Below are 12,896 nucleotides of genomic sequence, written 5' to 3' on the forward strand. Positions count from 1 at the left end.
TGTATTTAAAATTTGGACTCTGCTGCTTTCTTGCAGTGTGACTTTGACAAATGCACTTAACGTCCCTAATTCTCAGGTTTCTCATCTGACCTGCACCTCCTGGGGCAATGTGGGGTGAAGAAGCGGAGACTAGCTCTGCCCCTTTCCTTCAAACACGAATGCCTGACTCCAAGGCCATCACTAGGGGTTACTGCAACCCCATGTCACTGAGCAACTGAGGTCCGAGGCGCCGTGGCCGGCTGCAAAGGGGAAGGCAGAGCCACCACAGCTGACGGTCCCATTCTTCCACTTAACATCTGTAGTGCTGCTCGTAGTTCTGCTGATAGGTAAAGCCTAGTGGGATCACAGGCATTCACCGGCAGCCGCAGATGGCTACTATGAGAGAGCAGGGCCATGGCAAAAGACGGGGCCCTTTCATTAAGTCCCAACAATGTTGAGGGGATGACAATAGGCTGGAGTGGGAGTTGAGGGAGAGGGCTGAAAATGGAAGGTCAAAACAAAGCTCTTCAGGTTCCTCTAAACTACTCTTTATACAACCTAAGAGGCAGAGAAAAAAAGCTCCAAGCCAACAGAAATAACATATGCAAACAGTTTAACCATCAGATGAAACATCAGAACATGGCATCCACAACTACACCGGAAGGATGTTTGGTTGCCTTTATCAAGGTTTGAGTGCATTCGATAGCTTAATTTTTTATTTTGGCATCCATGTGGGTTTTTAATCTATTTTTTTTTCCCTGCTCTGCAAAGCCTTTAGAGGGGGAAATGAATTTATTTGGGCTTGTTCATATCCATTTCTGGAAGGAAATGTGCTCCAGTTGGAACTCTAAGGGGAGACCGTTTGGGGTGCAGAGACGAAGGGTGCGCTGCCATCATTAGCAGGCTCCTAGCAGAGGCCTGCTTCCCTGGCCCAAAGCGGGAAAGGAGGCCTGACCTTCTGGAGACCTGTGAGGAAGGAACTTTCTCCCCTTTTAAAGGATCACTGAAATAATGTCTGCCACTTCACCCCTAAATGGAAGCTGCCTGTTTACACAACATTATTGCCTTACTGATACGCACAGCATTTGGAGATTAGGTAACTGATCACACACAGTTCGAGGAAGAGATGAGATCTGTGCTCCAGTTAAAGTCCTGTTGAAACACAAACCAAACATAATTCTTTTATTCAGGCTTCACGCAGTGACACTGATTCACTGACATTCAGACTGATCAGGCTTTAAAAGCAGCGTCTGTTCTGGTCAAAGTCAAGGGCCTTCTTAAGCACTTACAGACTCTCCAGGCTCGCAGTTCCAGTTAAATCAGGAAACTCAGTGATCTGTGAGGCACCATTCAAAGTCCTAGAAAGAAGGGTACATGAGTATTATTGGGAGAAGATTCTAGAAAGGGGTAATTTTTATTCCCATTTTCAAAGCACCCAACTTATAATACTCGTTTGGTTTTACAGAAACCCTACAAGTGGAAAGTGATATGTAAGAGAAAAACTCACAGTGTTCTCAGTTCAGGTAGATGTTGAAAAGCGGATCTTCCAACAAGCTGGATAGGGTTGTCATAGAAATGTCTGAAAAAAATCCAAACACCAATGTCTTAGTATAAAACTTGAATGGCAAATGAATTCTTGTTCAAACTTTCAACGAGTACATTAAATGTATTAATGTAATTTTGATTATACCACATTACATAACATTCCTGATTATGTGGTTTCAGGCAAACCTCAAAAGTGTTTTATCTCATATTACTAGACTTTTGGTAAGAAATCTATACTATATAAAGTTGGAAATTTCTGACAGCAAGGCAGATATGAGTGATAGTTACTGAGGAGAAAGGCATGTGAACTGATTGTCGACATTACTTAAAAATCTTCCTCTGCCTCCAACATCTGTGCACTATCCATTGAATGGCAAGAAGGTAATTCAAGGTGCTGGCAAGCATATCATTAATTAAAGAAAGGTGAAGCTCTACGTAGCTACATGAAAACTGTATCCTCTGATCACATCTTATCATAACACACAAAAGGAACTCAAATTATTTGAGAGAAAATGAGCTATTCTGGATTTTTTTATAATGTCAGAATTTTTTGGAATTAATTATTGTTCTAAAAGGTGAGACATTATTAGAACTTAAAATATTTTGTTGTACGGATGTTTTCAATGTAATGGTATTTGCACTGCCTGGTGAATGGGGTCCTAGAAATAGTTCTGAGAGGAGACATCTTTCCAGTTCAATGAAATTCAAAAAATACGTATTGGTGTCTACTATGCTCAAAGTATGAGGGTAGATACTGCAAGGCTTGAGAGGCTGATCCATTAAGGAGGCTGTCGTTGGGCAGCTACCAAGCATCTGGCATTATGCTACATGCTGGGAGTTTGAAGAATAATAACATGTCCTTGCCCTAAAGAAACTTGGAATAAATTGGGATAAAACAAATAAATAAGATTATTTCACTTTCTAGCTGACAAAGCGTTTTCAACTGATCTACCCAACAACTTAATAAGACCATAGTGTAGACACTTATTAATAGGATTTTCCTTATTTCTGGAAGAAACTGAAAGTCAGATACTTTGGCAAGTTCATGACTTCCCAGAGCTTCAATTTTCTAATTTGTTAAACTGAGAAAATACCACTTAGTTGTAGGGTTTGTGTGTGCAGTGACAGAGCTAATGCAGGCATAACACCCTGCACAGTGCCTGGAATAGAGTTGTCACCTAACAAATCTAAGGCCCCTTCTGTACTTCTACCTTCTGACCTCTTTTTTCCCCTTGGATTTAATAATCTGTAAGAGAAAGAGCTAGAGCTGAAATATAGCTTTTAGGGTTAAAAAAATGGAATTTTCCTCATAATATTACATTGTCCTTTATCTACACTATATGCTTATATGTTCATATGTATGTACACCGGGCAGATATGACATACACACTTGTATACATAAGGCAGAAGTATCACAAATACAAATAAGGAGCTATAGGGATCTCAGAAGGGAGTTCCCTCATTAGGAAAAACTTCATTGAAATGTCATTTGAAATGGACCCTGGAAAACAAAATTTCAATATGCATAGTGAGGGGACAGAACCATAGGAGCAAAGGAAATAAGGAAAGATTCATTCTGTGAATTTAGCTTAGTTTGTCTGGGTCATGTGTAGGGTATTTGAGTAGAGCTTTGGGGAGCTGGCCAGGAGGATTGGTTTGGGCCACATGGAAGGCTGTGAAAGTCAGGGTAAGGAGTGTGCACTTAATGTAAATAGACAATCCTGAGTCTCTGTAAGTTTCACAGCAAGAGGGTGACAATATGGATGCTGTGTTTTAAGAGAGATGACCCTGCCAGTGGTGGAGGCAAGGAGATGAGCCTTAGACGGATAAAGATCTAGAGGTAATGGCTGGCAGAGAGGTTGATGGCAGCTGGGATGAGAGGTTAGGCATAGGATGGGGACCAGAGAGGTAGAAATGAGGCCTGGGTAGCCTTTGCCTTCACAGAAAGTGGGAATCGGGGAGGGGGCATGGATGGGGGTGGCAATGACAAGAGACGGAAACAAAGGCAGAAGCAAGAAAAGGAGAATTTCAGGGAATTTAGTCAACATCAAATATTGGATAGGAGCACTAATAATTTGGGGGGCTGTTAGTGCTCCTTAAGCGGTATTAGCATGTCAAAAGAGTGATTAAAAAAACCCCAGTCCTGCAGCTGCTGGGAAAAAGCAGCAAAGGCAATGCAACTTGCCAACCTCTTACTACGTAAATATTCTCTAATGAGGACTAATGTTTACTGGCAATAAACTTTAAAACCCTTAGTTTTCCAACATACTGTCAGAACATTTCAGGAATGATGAATGGTATTATTATTATTATTTTTAGTTGTCAGGTCTAACTGGGACTCCAGGTCATTTGTGACAAATGCTACACAGTCCCAGAAAGCCTCTCAGTCAAGTTGGCACAGGATGGATATCTGCCAAAAAGTGCCCCTAGAGTCATGTTCAACAGCTGTCCTATTCTGTTCCTCCAAATTCAAGACCTCTCACCCATGACCTCAGTCCAATCCTATGTCCCAAACCTGCCAGGTGTCTTTTAACTAAGAGCCAGCCTAATACTAACATATTTTCACCTTCCTATATATCTACATATGATCAATCTTACATCTGTGCTAAATGTGAAATATAGAATTAATTATACATTATAGTTGTAAGTCGGTTTTGTGCTTTCATGGTACCTAAATCCTCACATACACCTTTCTAGAGCATATACTTATTTCTGGAATTACAACGTAGCTTGTAATCGTATAAGTGCGACTCAGTGCGTGGGCTTGACAATGAATGGATATACAGACAGCATTAAACAGTATTCCCATTCCCCGCCACCAACTCAGGCCGGAGGCTATTGTAAAGGACTCCTATTTGTATGTAATAATTTATATTTCTAGTATACTTGGGTTCATGTTTTGAATGACTAGGTGACCCTGACATTGATACTTTAAAAAATCAGTTTTATTCCTTAGAAAATAGAGAGAAGCAAAGCATTTCCTAAGATCACTGTGAAGTGAGACGACGCATCTGAAGATATGAAGCACAATGCAGTGCGTATCGAAGGCCCTAGAGAAAAAAGAATCTTTTCTATTATTTCAGCATTCAGCTAAAACCTGGCAAAACATCTCTCTCAATACCTCTCTATATAGAGTCTTACATTGACTGAGAAAGACCTTGGGCACGTATAGAACATTCATTGTGTTATATTTAAAGGAGCAACACATGCTCTATTTCAGGATGGAAAAATCAAAAAGAACTACAACCACTTACATTGTAATAAGAGAAGGGTTGCCTACAAATGCCTTCTCAGGTATCGACTTGATATTGTTGCTGTGAAATCCTCTAGAAAGAGAACAAGAAACAATTTATAGAAAATCATGTGCGGGGTAAAATTATTTAACAGTCCTCCGCCCTCCCCCCGTGGCAATAACCAGCACCTTGAGTAACTGGAGGCTCAGGTGAAATTCCTCTAAGCATTTTGAAACTTATGTGCCCTCCCTCCCTTACTCTCTAGAAGGAAAAGAAATCACAGGCTGTCATCTTGAAAGAGAAATAAAGAACCTGAAAATAATAATTGTGTTTTATGGAAACTTACAATCTAATGTTATATAAAGAAAATTCATCTGTTACTATCTGATAGAGCACCATTGTGACAACTTGAGACAGAGGGAACCATCTTCGGTTATGATCACCTTCCCGCCCCCATTTGAATTAGAAGAGAAAATTGACTTCAGCTGCAATAAAGTATCGATTTAAGTAATCTCCTTCTGAGGACAAAATTTCCTGAGCTGAAGGAAGGTGCTCAGTGAGTCTGTAATACATTGACTCTCCTCTGTCAGTGCTGTTGTCTGAATGGCAGAGGGGCACAGTCAAAGACCTGTGGGTCCTGTGTGGGCCTGTGGCTGGGTGAGAGGAGGCCACAGACAACGGTGACTTCCCAGTTAGCCGCAAGCCGGCTTTTCTGAGGCAGAACCTCCTAAATTTTTTTTTTTTTTTTAATACACAAGCCCCGCTGTCTACCTCCTTTTGCTGTGTGTCTCATTTCTCTCTGCCAGGAAAATAGGCTCTATGCTTATTTTCCTTTCCAAGTGTTAGAACATTGCTTACATAGGTTATTTTTAGATAAAATGAGAAACTAACTATAGTATGCGAAAGAAAATATATGCAACCTAATAGCTGAAGGTTAGCTCTATTTTAGTAAAATTGTGGGTTCTTTAAATTAAATAAGATTCATAAGTATTTAAAGAATGCGAATTAATGCATGTGAAAGCATCTAGCACTGTACTGGTACACCCATTTTATTCTATAAGTCTATGCAGCCTAGTAATGTTCTTCAAAATGCTCAGCAAATAACTGAATTACATTACAGTTCTGTACAAATCTATAAAGTATATAAACATTGGGAAAATACGTGTTAGGAAAGAAGTATGTCTTAGAGAAATATGCATATTTTTTCTAATATTCATATATTAGAGAAATCCATTATAAATTTAAAAAGATGATCTGATGTTGGCTGGTGATAGAATCAACTAAAGTATATTTCAAGTGTACTTAACTGTCACTTATATGAATTGACATTTTCTTTCTAATAAGTCACATTATTTTAAAATAAATTCACCAAGAATAGATTCTCCCATTAAACTTGTCCTAAATACTTACAGTTCTTTAAGGTTGGAGAGTGTCCTGATTGCAGTGGGGAATTCATCAAGGTTATTATAATTTAAATCTCTGAAAGTAAGTAAACAGTATTTTCAGTTTTTCATTTACAGATTCATATACATTTACCAGGAAAGTTAGCATGCTATGTAAATGGGTCAGTATCACTGATGAAAATTCTCATTCCTTCTTTTTATGGAGAGACTTGCTCGGCTTGCTGACCACCACCATTCCGCAAGTATCTGCGTTAAAATGGTCATTAGATCGATCATGAGAAATTTCAAAAAGTCAAGGCTCAATGGCACAGGGGCATTTCAAAAAAGGGAGGGGACATGGAGCAGTGCTGATGTCCAAGTAGGAGGGATACCTGGCCAGTGCTGGCAGCTTGCTAATGTGGCTCTTCCCCTGAGCCTAGCTCACTAAGCTGCCAGACTGTGTGCACTGCTCTGGGCACCTGAGTGAGTCACATGCCCTTTCTTGGTCCCACCGTCATTCTCTTTTCCCCCCATGCTTTTTAGAGTATGGCCTAAGGGGACATCTTGGAGACCTGCCTTGTCCCTGACTCCTGTGGAGTGCCTGTATCCCTCACAGCCTGAGGTCCAGGATGACAACCTGCTCCTGGAGAGGTTTATATGTGCAAGGTACTCTCAGGAAGGACATTAGGCCTAGGATTTTCTCAGGGACACAAATAGTGATTCAGATCAGAAGTATGATGTGTGTTTTTTTGTTGGTCTGTGAGGCAAAGCTCTGTATTATTTTTCAGGTAAAGAGATGGAACAGCCAAACAATCTCAAATCATTAATTTCTCTATTTGTTATGACACAAATGGCTTTTCAATTCCATTGCTCACAAGAGCTCTATAGATTTACTCCACCTTCTAGCTACATCTCCGTATGAAAAAGTAATTGCCTCCTGGTCTCTGGGAATGGCAGATTTCCCAGATGACATAGAAAAACCTTTTGGTCAGGCAATCAGATGTGGTTAGATCTTCCTCTGTGAAAAACTGCTATTTAATTTTAAGAGAGAGATAATTTAACTGAGTTAAACATGAATCAAGATTCCTACTTGTATGACACAAACCATCCTTAAGCTATACTGCAGGCAGGAAACTTGTGTCTTTTGTGGACATAAATTTTCTTCCTGTTTGTAAATCCCTCCAGATGCTCTGTTTTGATTAAAAAAGGATTGGGCCCTTATAAATTACTTGGATTTCTAGTGAGGGAAAGGAAAATGTTGGGAGTAACCAACTGATCCTCCTTAGCCCAGGGCAAGGTGAGGGGAGAAGGGGACAATGAGACTCAGGAGTTTCTCCTGAAATGTTTTATTCTGTAGAATTTATAAGCAATCCTGGGTCCTCACCTCATACATGGGGGGGGGGGGGGAAGAAAGGCTATTTCTGAAAATGCCCATCTTGTTTTTGTTCCTGTTGAGTTGAAAAGGACCGAAGGTGCTTTCCATTGCTGAGTCCCCCGCCCAGCCCTGTGTAGATAAGGGAGAAGTTCTACTTTTTCCTAGCAGCTGATGGAAACTGCTTGCCTATGCCATTAAGCTGACATCAAAGTCCTGCCTGGGCAAGTTCATCTTGGCATCTCCTTATGAGGATGACTCTTCCCTTCTGGGAGGAAACAGAGTGACTTAAGTAACCCTGGAAGGAGAGCTGTTAGTGCTGATTGCCTCAAGAAGACCACCAACGACAGATGGTCTGGAAGGAAATGAGAGGATCCAGACCTGGTTAGAAATTAAATGGATCATGTGCAAATCGTTAAGCTCTGTATGTAAATGAAGAATGGGCTCCAAGGCCACAGGAGAGGTGGTCTTTGGTCTTTTCCTTCTGCAGTCCCGGTGGGAGCCAGCATTGTAGATTCAGTGGCCCTGTGTGGTTTATTGCACTTGAGTATTCAAAACATGGGGGGTGGGGGCACAGCTGGAACCACCTTCCTCTCCCAGAACCCTCAGGACCCTCGCTGCCTGTCACCCCACCCTCATTATATCTCTCCCGCTCAACAGGGCAATGAAGAGCAGTTCCTCACCTGGGAAAAGGCTCGGCCAGGGTGTGGCCCATAAGAACTTCTCCAAGTGGCTCTGGAATACATTCTAGGCTATGGTAGCTGGCTGGGCTCTAATTTTATTCTAGGTAACAACGCAGAACTAAATTTTTGACGAATTCTTTGGAAGTAGAATACAGCAGTAAACGTGGACTTCACAGTCCAATGGGAGAAGGAAGCAAATCCCAGTTATGCTATCGACTAGCTATGTAATGTTGGGAAAATACTTAATAGCACTAGACCTAAGATGGGATAGTGATGCCTGCTCTCATAGGGTGCTCGTAGGATTAATTGGAACAAAGTATGCCAAATGCTCAGTGCAATATTTGACCATAGATATACTCAATACATGGCAGCTACCATCACTTTTTAGTCTTTGGATTTGCTTTCAGCATGAACCCTTGCTGTTTCCTCAGGGGGCACCTGTTCATCTCGGGTTGGAGCCTGGTCTGTATCCTCTCATTCAGTGGGGAGTGAGCCTGAGTCACAGCACAGAACTGATCCCTGACAGAATACACCTTCCCAAACAGTCACTGCTCAGTGGAAAGCATCTCCTTTAGCTTCTAATGATTCTAACCAATTTATCACTCTTTTTAGATCAAGATAAAATCTTAGTTTTGTTGCTTAGCTTTGCCAGGTGTGTGTTTGGGTGTAAGATAAAGCCACTGTGAGTATCTCTTTAAAGCTCAGGCAATTGCCCAAACCAAACAGCAAGTCTGACTTTAAGGCTATTTTGATCCCTTCAGAATACTCATGAAAACACTGAAAAAAGGGAAACAAATAAAAGGTCAACTCACAAAGTCTCTAGGCTGTGGAGCCCATCAAAGCATTTCTTTCCCAGAGAGTGGATTCTATTGTTATGGAGATGCCTGCAGGGGAACATTACAGTCAGGAAGGCACCCTGCACAGAGAAACTTAGGCACAACATTCTGATGCTTAAATCCAAAGAAACATATACTAAACAATGCACTAATTATATACAAGAAATGCTTTGTTTAATTTTTTTAAAAAAGGCTTCATATATACCCCATTCACTCTTACCATAGATGATTCCTTTTTTATTTTTTAATTTTTATGTTTTTATTGATTTCAGAGAGAGGAAGGGAGAGGGAGAGAGAGCTAGAAACATCCATGATGAGAGAGTGTCATTGATTGGCTGGCTCCTGCACGCCCCATACTGGGGATTGAGCCTGTAGCCCAGGCATGTGCCCTGACTGGGAATGAAGCTGTGATCTCCTGATTCATGGATCGACGCTCAACCACTGAGCCATGCTGGCTGGGCACCACAGATGATTCTATACCATAGAATTTAATAAGCAGTCACAGTTTTACTTTCTGGGTTTGAAATATCGGGGAGTGTCTCATAATATGAGCAACATGATTGATAAAAATAAATTCAGATTGTTTAGTGTAGTTGCTCAGCATATTTTCCCACATGGGTTATTTAGCATGGCTTTGGGATGTGGAGTGATAAGCAGAGATACTGACCGTCATTGAAAACGCAGGATGGAGGAAAGGTCCTAGGGTACTAAGCACATTTTCTTATTGAAGCTGATGGCTTATAATGGCTACATTCCCAGGGTAGGGCCACAGGTTAACAGAAAACAGCAATTTCAACTACAGAAAAAGGTGATCATATTTTTTGGCTGCCCAAGGAGATTAGTTATCTTGACGCAGGATTAGTGTGTATAATTATCACCTTTGGCTCAATGGTGATTCAGTGAGGTCAAAGTCAGTGAGAGCAACTGTGTGCATAACTGAAAACTGGACCAAGTCCCAAAGAGATTTTTGGAAAATTAGTTTAAGGAAGAGAGCATGAAAAAGAAGAGCTGGATCTCTCTAAATGCATTCTCTCTAGTGCAGCAATTCTCAACCGGTGTGCCGCAAGAATTTTTAAAACATGCCACACCTGACTCTTTAGTCAGGGGCACTGACCTCTTTTCCCTTAGACTGTCAAATAAGAAAACGACAACAGCCAGCACGACAACAGCCATTTGGGGTGAATGAATCAAAATCATAACTATCTTTTTGTCGATTGACGAAAAAAGTTGAAAATCGCTGCTCTAGTGGAAGACAAATTAAAGCTATCCAACTTCTGGTATGTCCATAGCATCATCTTTGTAAGTGAAATTCAGTTTAGAAATTTGTTAATATCACCAAAAATTTGTTATTTTTTCAGACTAATCTTCTTATTCTAATAAATATACTTTGGGTTCATGTGGGATCTATATAATATTTATTGGAGGATCTTCTACATGCAACACATGGGGAAAAAGGTTGAGAGGAACCTAAAAAAGTGGATAAATGCTGGCCAGCTCTCACAGTAGCACACAGCACAGTGCAAGAGACAGACATGCAGCCAGGTAAAGCAGGATGATTGGAGGCTGCGGTGGGCGGGTGGGAAGCGAAGGGAGAAATGGTGCAGAAGAGGCCTTGGTCAAAGTTCCTCCAGGAACTGATCTTACAACCTTGCAAGCAGCTGCTATTTTCCTGTATCAGAATCGACTGACATATTATACACGTGGGCCATATTGCTACACTCTTATAGAACACTGATTATTTTTCAAACTACTACCTGAGAATCATTTGGATTTACTAAAATAATGAAACCTAGACCTATGGGGGTGGGGGAACCATTTACATACATAGCTCACTGTTGGGGTCACCCTTGCTTCTCTTTCCTTGGTAGGGGTTCAAGAAGTATTTATTAAGTAATAAGAAAGGCATATTTCAATTTGACCTGAATTATGAGTGATTATCAGAAAAAAGGCATTTTTACTAACTTCGGTCACTGAACTTATTGTGATTACTTGTACAATACACAATGGGCAGAGGTCATATTTTATTACCTTTGAAAGTCCAGCAATGTTTGGCACTTAGCAGGTGGTCCATAAATGTTGTTTCATTGTTTTATACAATTAGAACACTTCTGAGTTGTTCTGGGGAGGGATTCAGGGAGTTTTCCACCCTTAAAATGTCCCTATTCAAGGTTTGAAGGGCCAGCACTTTAAGGTCAAGGTCTTACAGTGAATTTAGAAATTGTTAAAAGGGAGAGAGAGAGAGAAAAAAAAAAAAATCAATAGAACTTACAGAACTACCAGGCTGGAGAGGTTTCCAAAGGCATAGTCTGGTATGTGGTGTATTTTGTTCAGGGCCAAGGTCATGGCCTGCAGTGCCGATAAACTTCTGAAAGCCTGCACAGGGATTTCCGTCAGAGCGTTGTCATCCAGCCACAGGTGCCTGAGGGAATGCAGGCCACTGAAGCAGCTGGGGGGGACGTAGCTGATGTGGTTGGCATCCAGCCGCCTGGGGAAGAGAGCAAGCAGGAATGGAAAAGAGCAAAGCCCAGGCAAACGTGGGCCTTGCAAGAAAACCCTCCATGTGCTGATTAACATGAGTCAGACAGGGCTCGGGGCCCTCATGATCCGCCGATGTCTGGAGAATTTTGCTCTTTTGGTGGGCTCTTTCTTGCTCAAGAGGAGAGCGACTGCTTCTCAGGTCCCCATGGTGTAAAATTCCACGCTGTGCTTGCCTTTCAGGCTGTGGAGAGCAAGCTTTCACGCACGGAAGTTGCCTCCCCTCAGGTATAATGATCCAGGTGAGGATCTTTTAGTTTTCCTTTCTGACACCAAGAGAAAGACACCCTCTCCCCTCCCTCCCACCCCAAGCTAAATACAGGCCTTTGTATTTCCCGGACTGTTTGAACATACTGAATATACACTAATCCACTAGTTTGTTTATTAAGCTCTGGGAAAAGATTGTTTCAGTGTTTGAAAGGAATGGAGTAATTTTTAAAGGCTGTTCCAGGCCGGAGAGCCTAAAAACTGCTGGCTTTCTTGCCCATCCTAACCACTGGCATTGGGCAGATATTTGCTTTTCCTGACATTTTAACTGAATAATAAAGTTAACAGCATTCCCAGCTTTTGCTTCCTTTTTCCACACACCATTTTTTTTTTTTTTTTAAAATGGGAAAAGACGTCTAAATATAGATCTGGTTAATGAGCTGTTACAACTTTAGAGCCAGCAGAGGGAGTGCAATGCATTTATTTCGCCCTAATCCAACACAAATAGCAGCTGTAATTACAATGTCCTAACTTCTTGTTGAAGTGACCAGACAGATAAATAATTAACATTGTCAGGTGCATGAACGATAGAACCACCTTCACTCAGCTCTGCTTCCAACAGCCTCACTCATTTCTTTCTGTTCTGAAGGCTCACACATTTGTTTGCATTTTCCAAAGCTGGGATTAAAAAAGAAGAAGAGCTGCGTTTTAAGCAGCCCATGTATTAAGAAGGATTAGAAAATCACGAGTGGATTTTGAAAAATATTTTAGGAAGCATTTAAGACTAAACAGATGTCGGAAGCACACCAGGATCAGGAAATAATCCCCCGCACACCAAATTTAAACAGTTTAGAAATGGACAGAATTCTCTGTGGTAGGGAGCAATGGCAAGGGCCTCCTCACTTTTGGTCACCATGTCACTTCACTCGTCCTCTGGCTGCTACTTCTGACTGAATGGGAACAAGTGATGTCTTCAAGGCCGTGGGCTGAGTTTTGATAGTAATGGAGAGAAGGTCACTTGGACAAATTTTATGAGTTTGGTGTCACAGCCCACTCACGGTTAAATTTCCCATGGAGCAACTGTTACTGTAGGCAGCAGAAGCCCAGCTTCCAAATATCTCAAG

General features: G+C 41.3%; 1 protein-coding gene across 2 annotated transcripts in view; it reads right to left on the minus strand.

Annotated features, from left to right (window-relative positions):
• Positions 1-12,896, minus strand: part of LGR5 (leucine rich repeat containing G protein-coupled receptor 5) — a 135,378-nt gene that overhangs the window by 29,989 nt on the left and 92,493 nt on the right. For both annotated transcript variants that reach the window (XM_087814536.1, XM_087814537.1), the window contains 7 exons: positions 11,300-11,515; positions 9,007-9,078; positions 6,168-6,236; positions 4,779-4,850; positions 1,487-1,558; positions 1,269-1,337; positions 1,060-1,131 (listed from right to left, as the gene is read on the minus strand). In XM_087814536.1, the coding sequence (XP_087670662.1) occupies positions 1,060-1,131; positions 1,269-1,337; positions 1,487-1,558; positions 4,779-4,850; positions 6,168-6,236; positions 9,007-9,078; positions 11,300-11,515 (642 nt within the window). The remainder of the gene's footprint in view (positions 1-1,059; positions 1,132-1,268; positions 1,338-1,486; positions 1,559-4,778; positions 4,851-6,167; positions 6,237-9,006; positions 9,079-11,299; positions 11,516-12,896) is intronic.

This window comes from Miniopterus natalensis, chromosome 2 (assembly GCF_054644295.1).
Source record: "Miniopterus natalensis isolate mMinNat1 chromosome 2, mMinNat1.hap1, whole genome shotgun sequence".
Classification (NCBI taxonomy): domain Eukaryota; kingdom Metazoa; phylum Chordata; class Mammalia; order Chiroptera; family Miniopteridae; genus Miniopterus; species Miniopterus natalensis.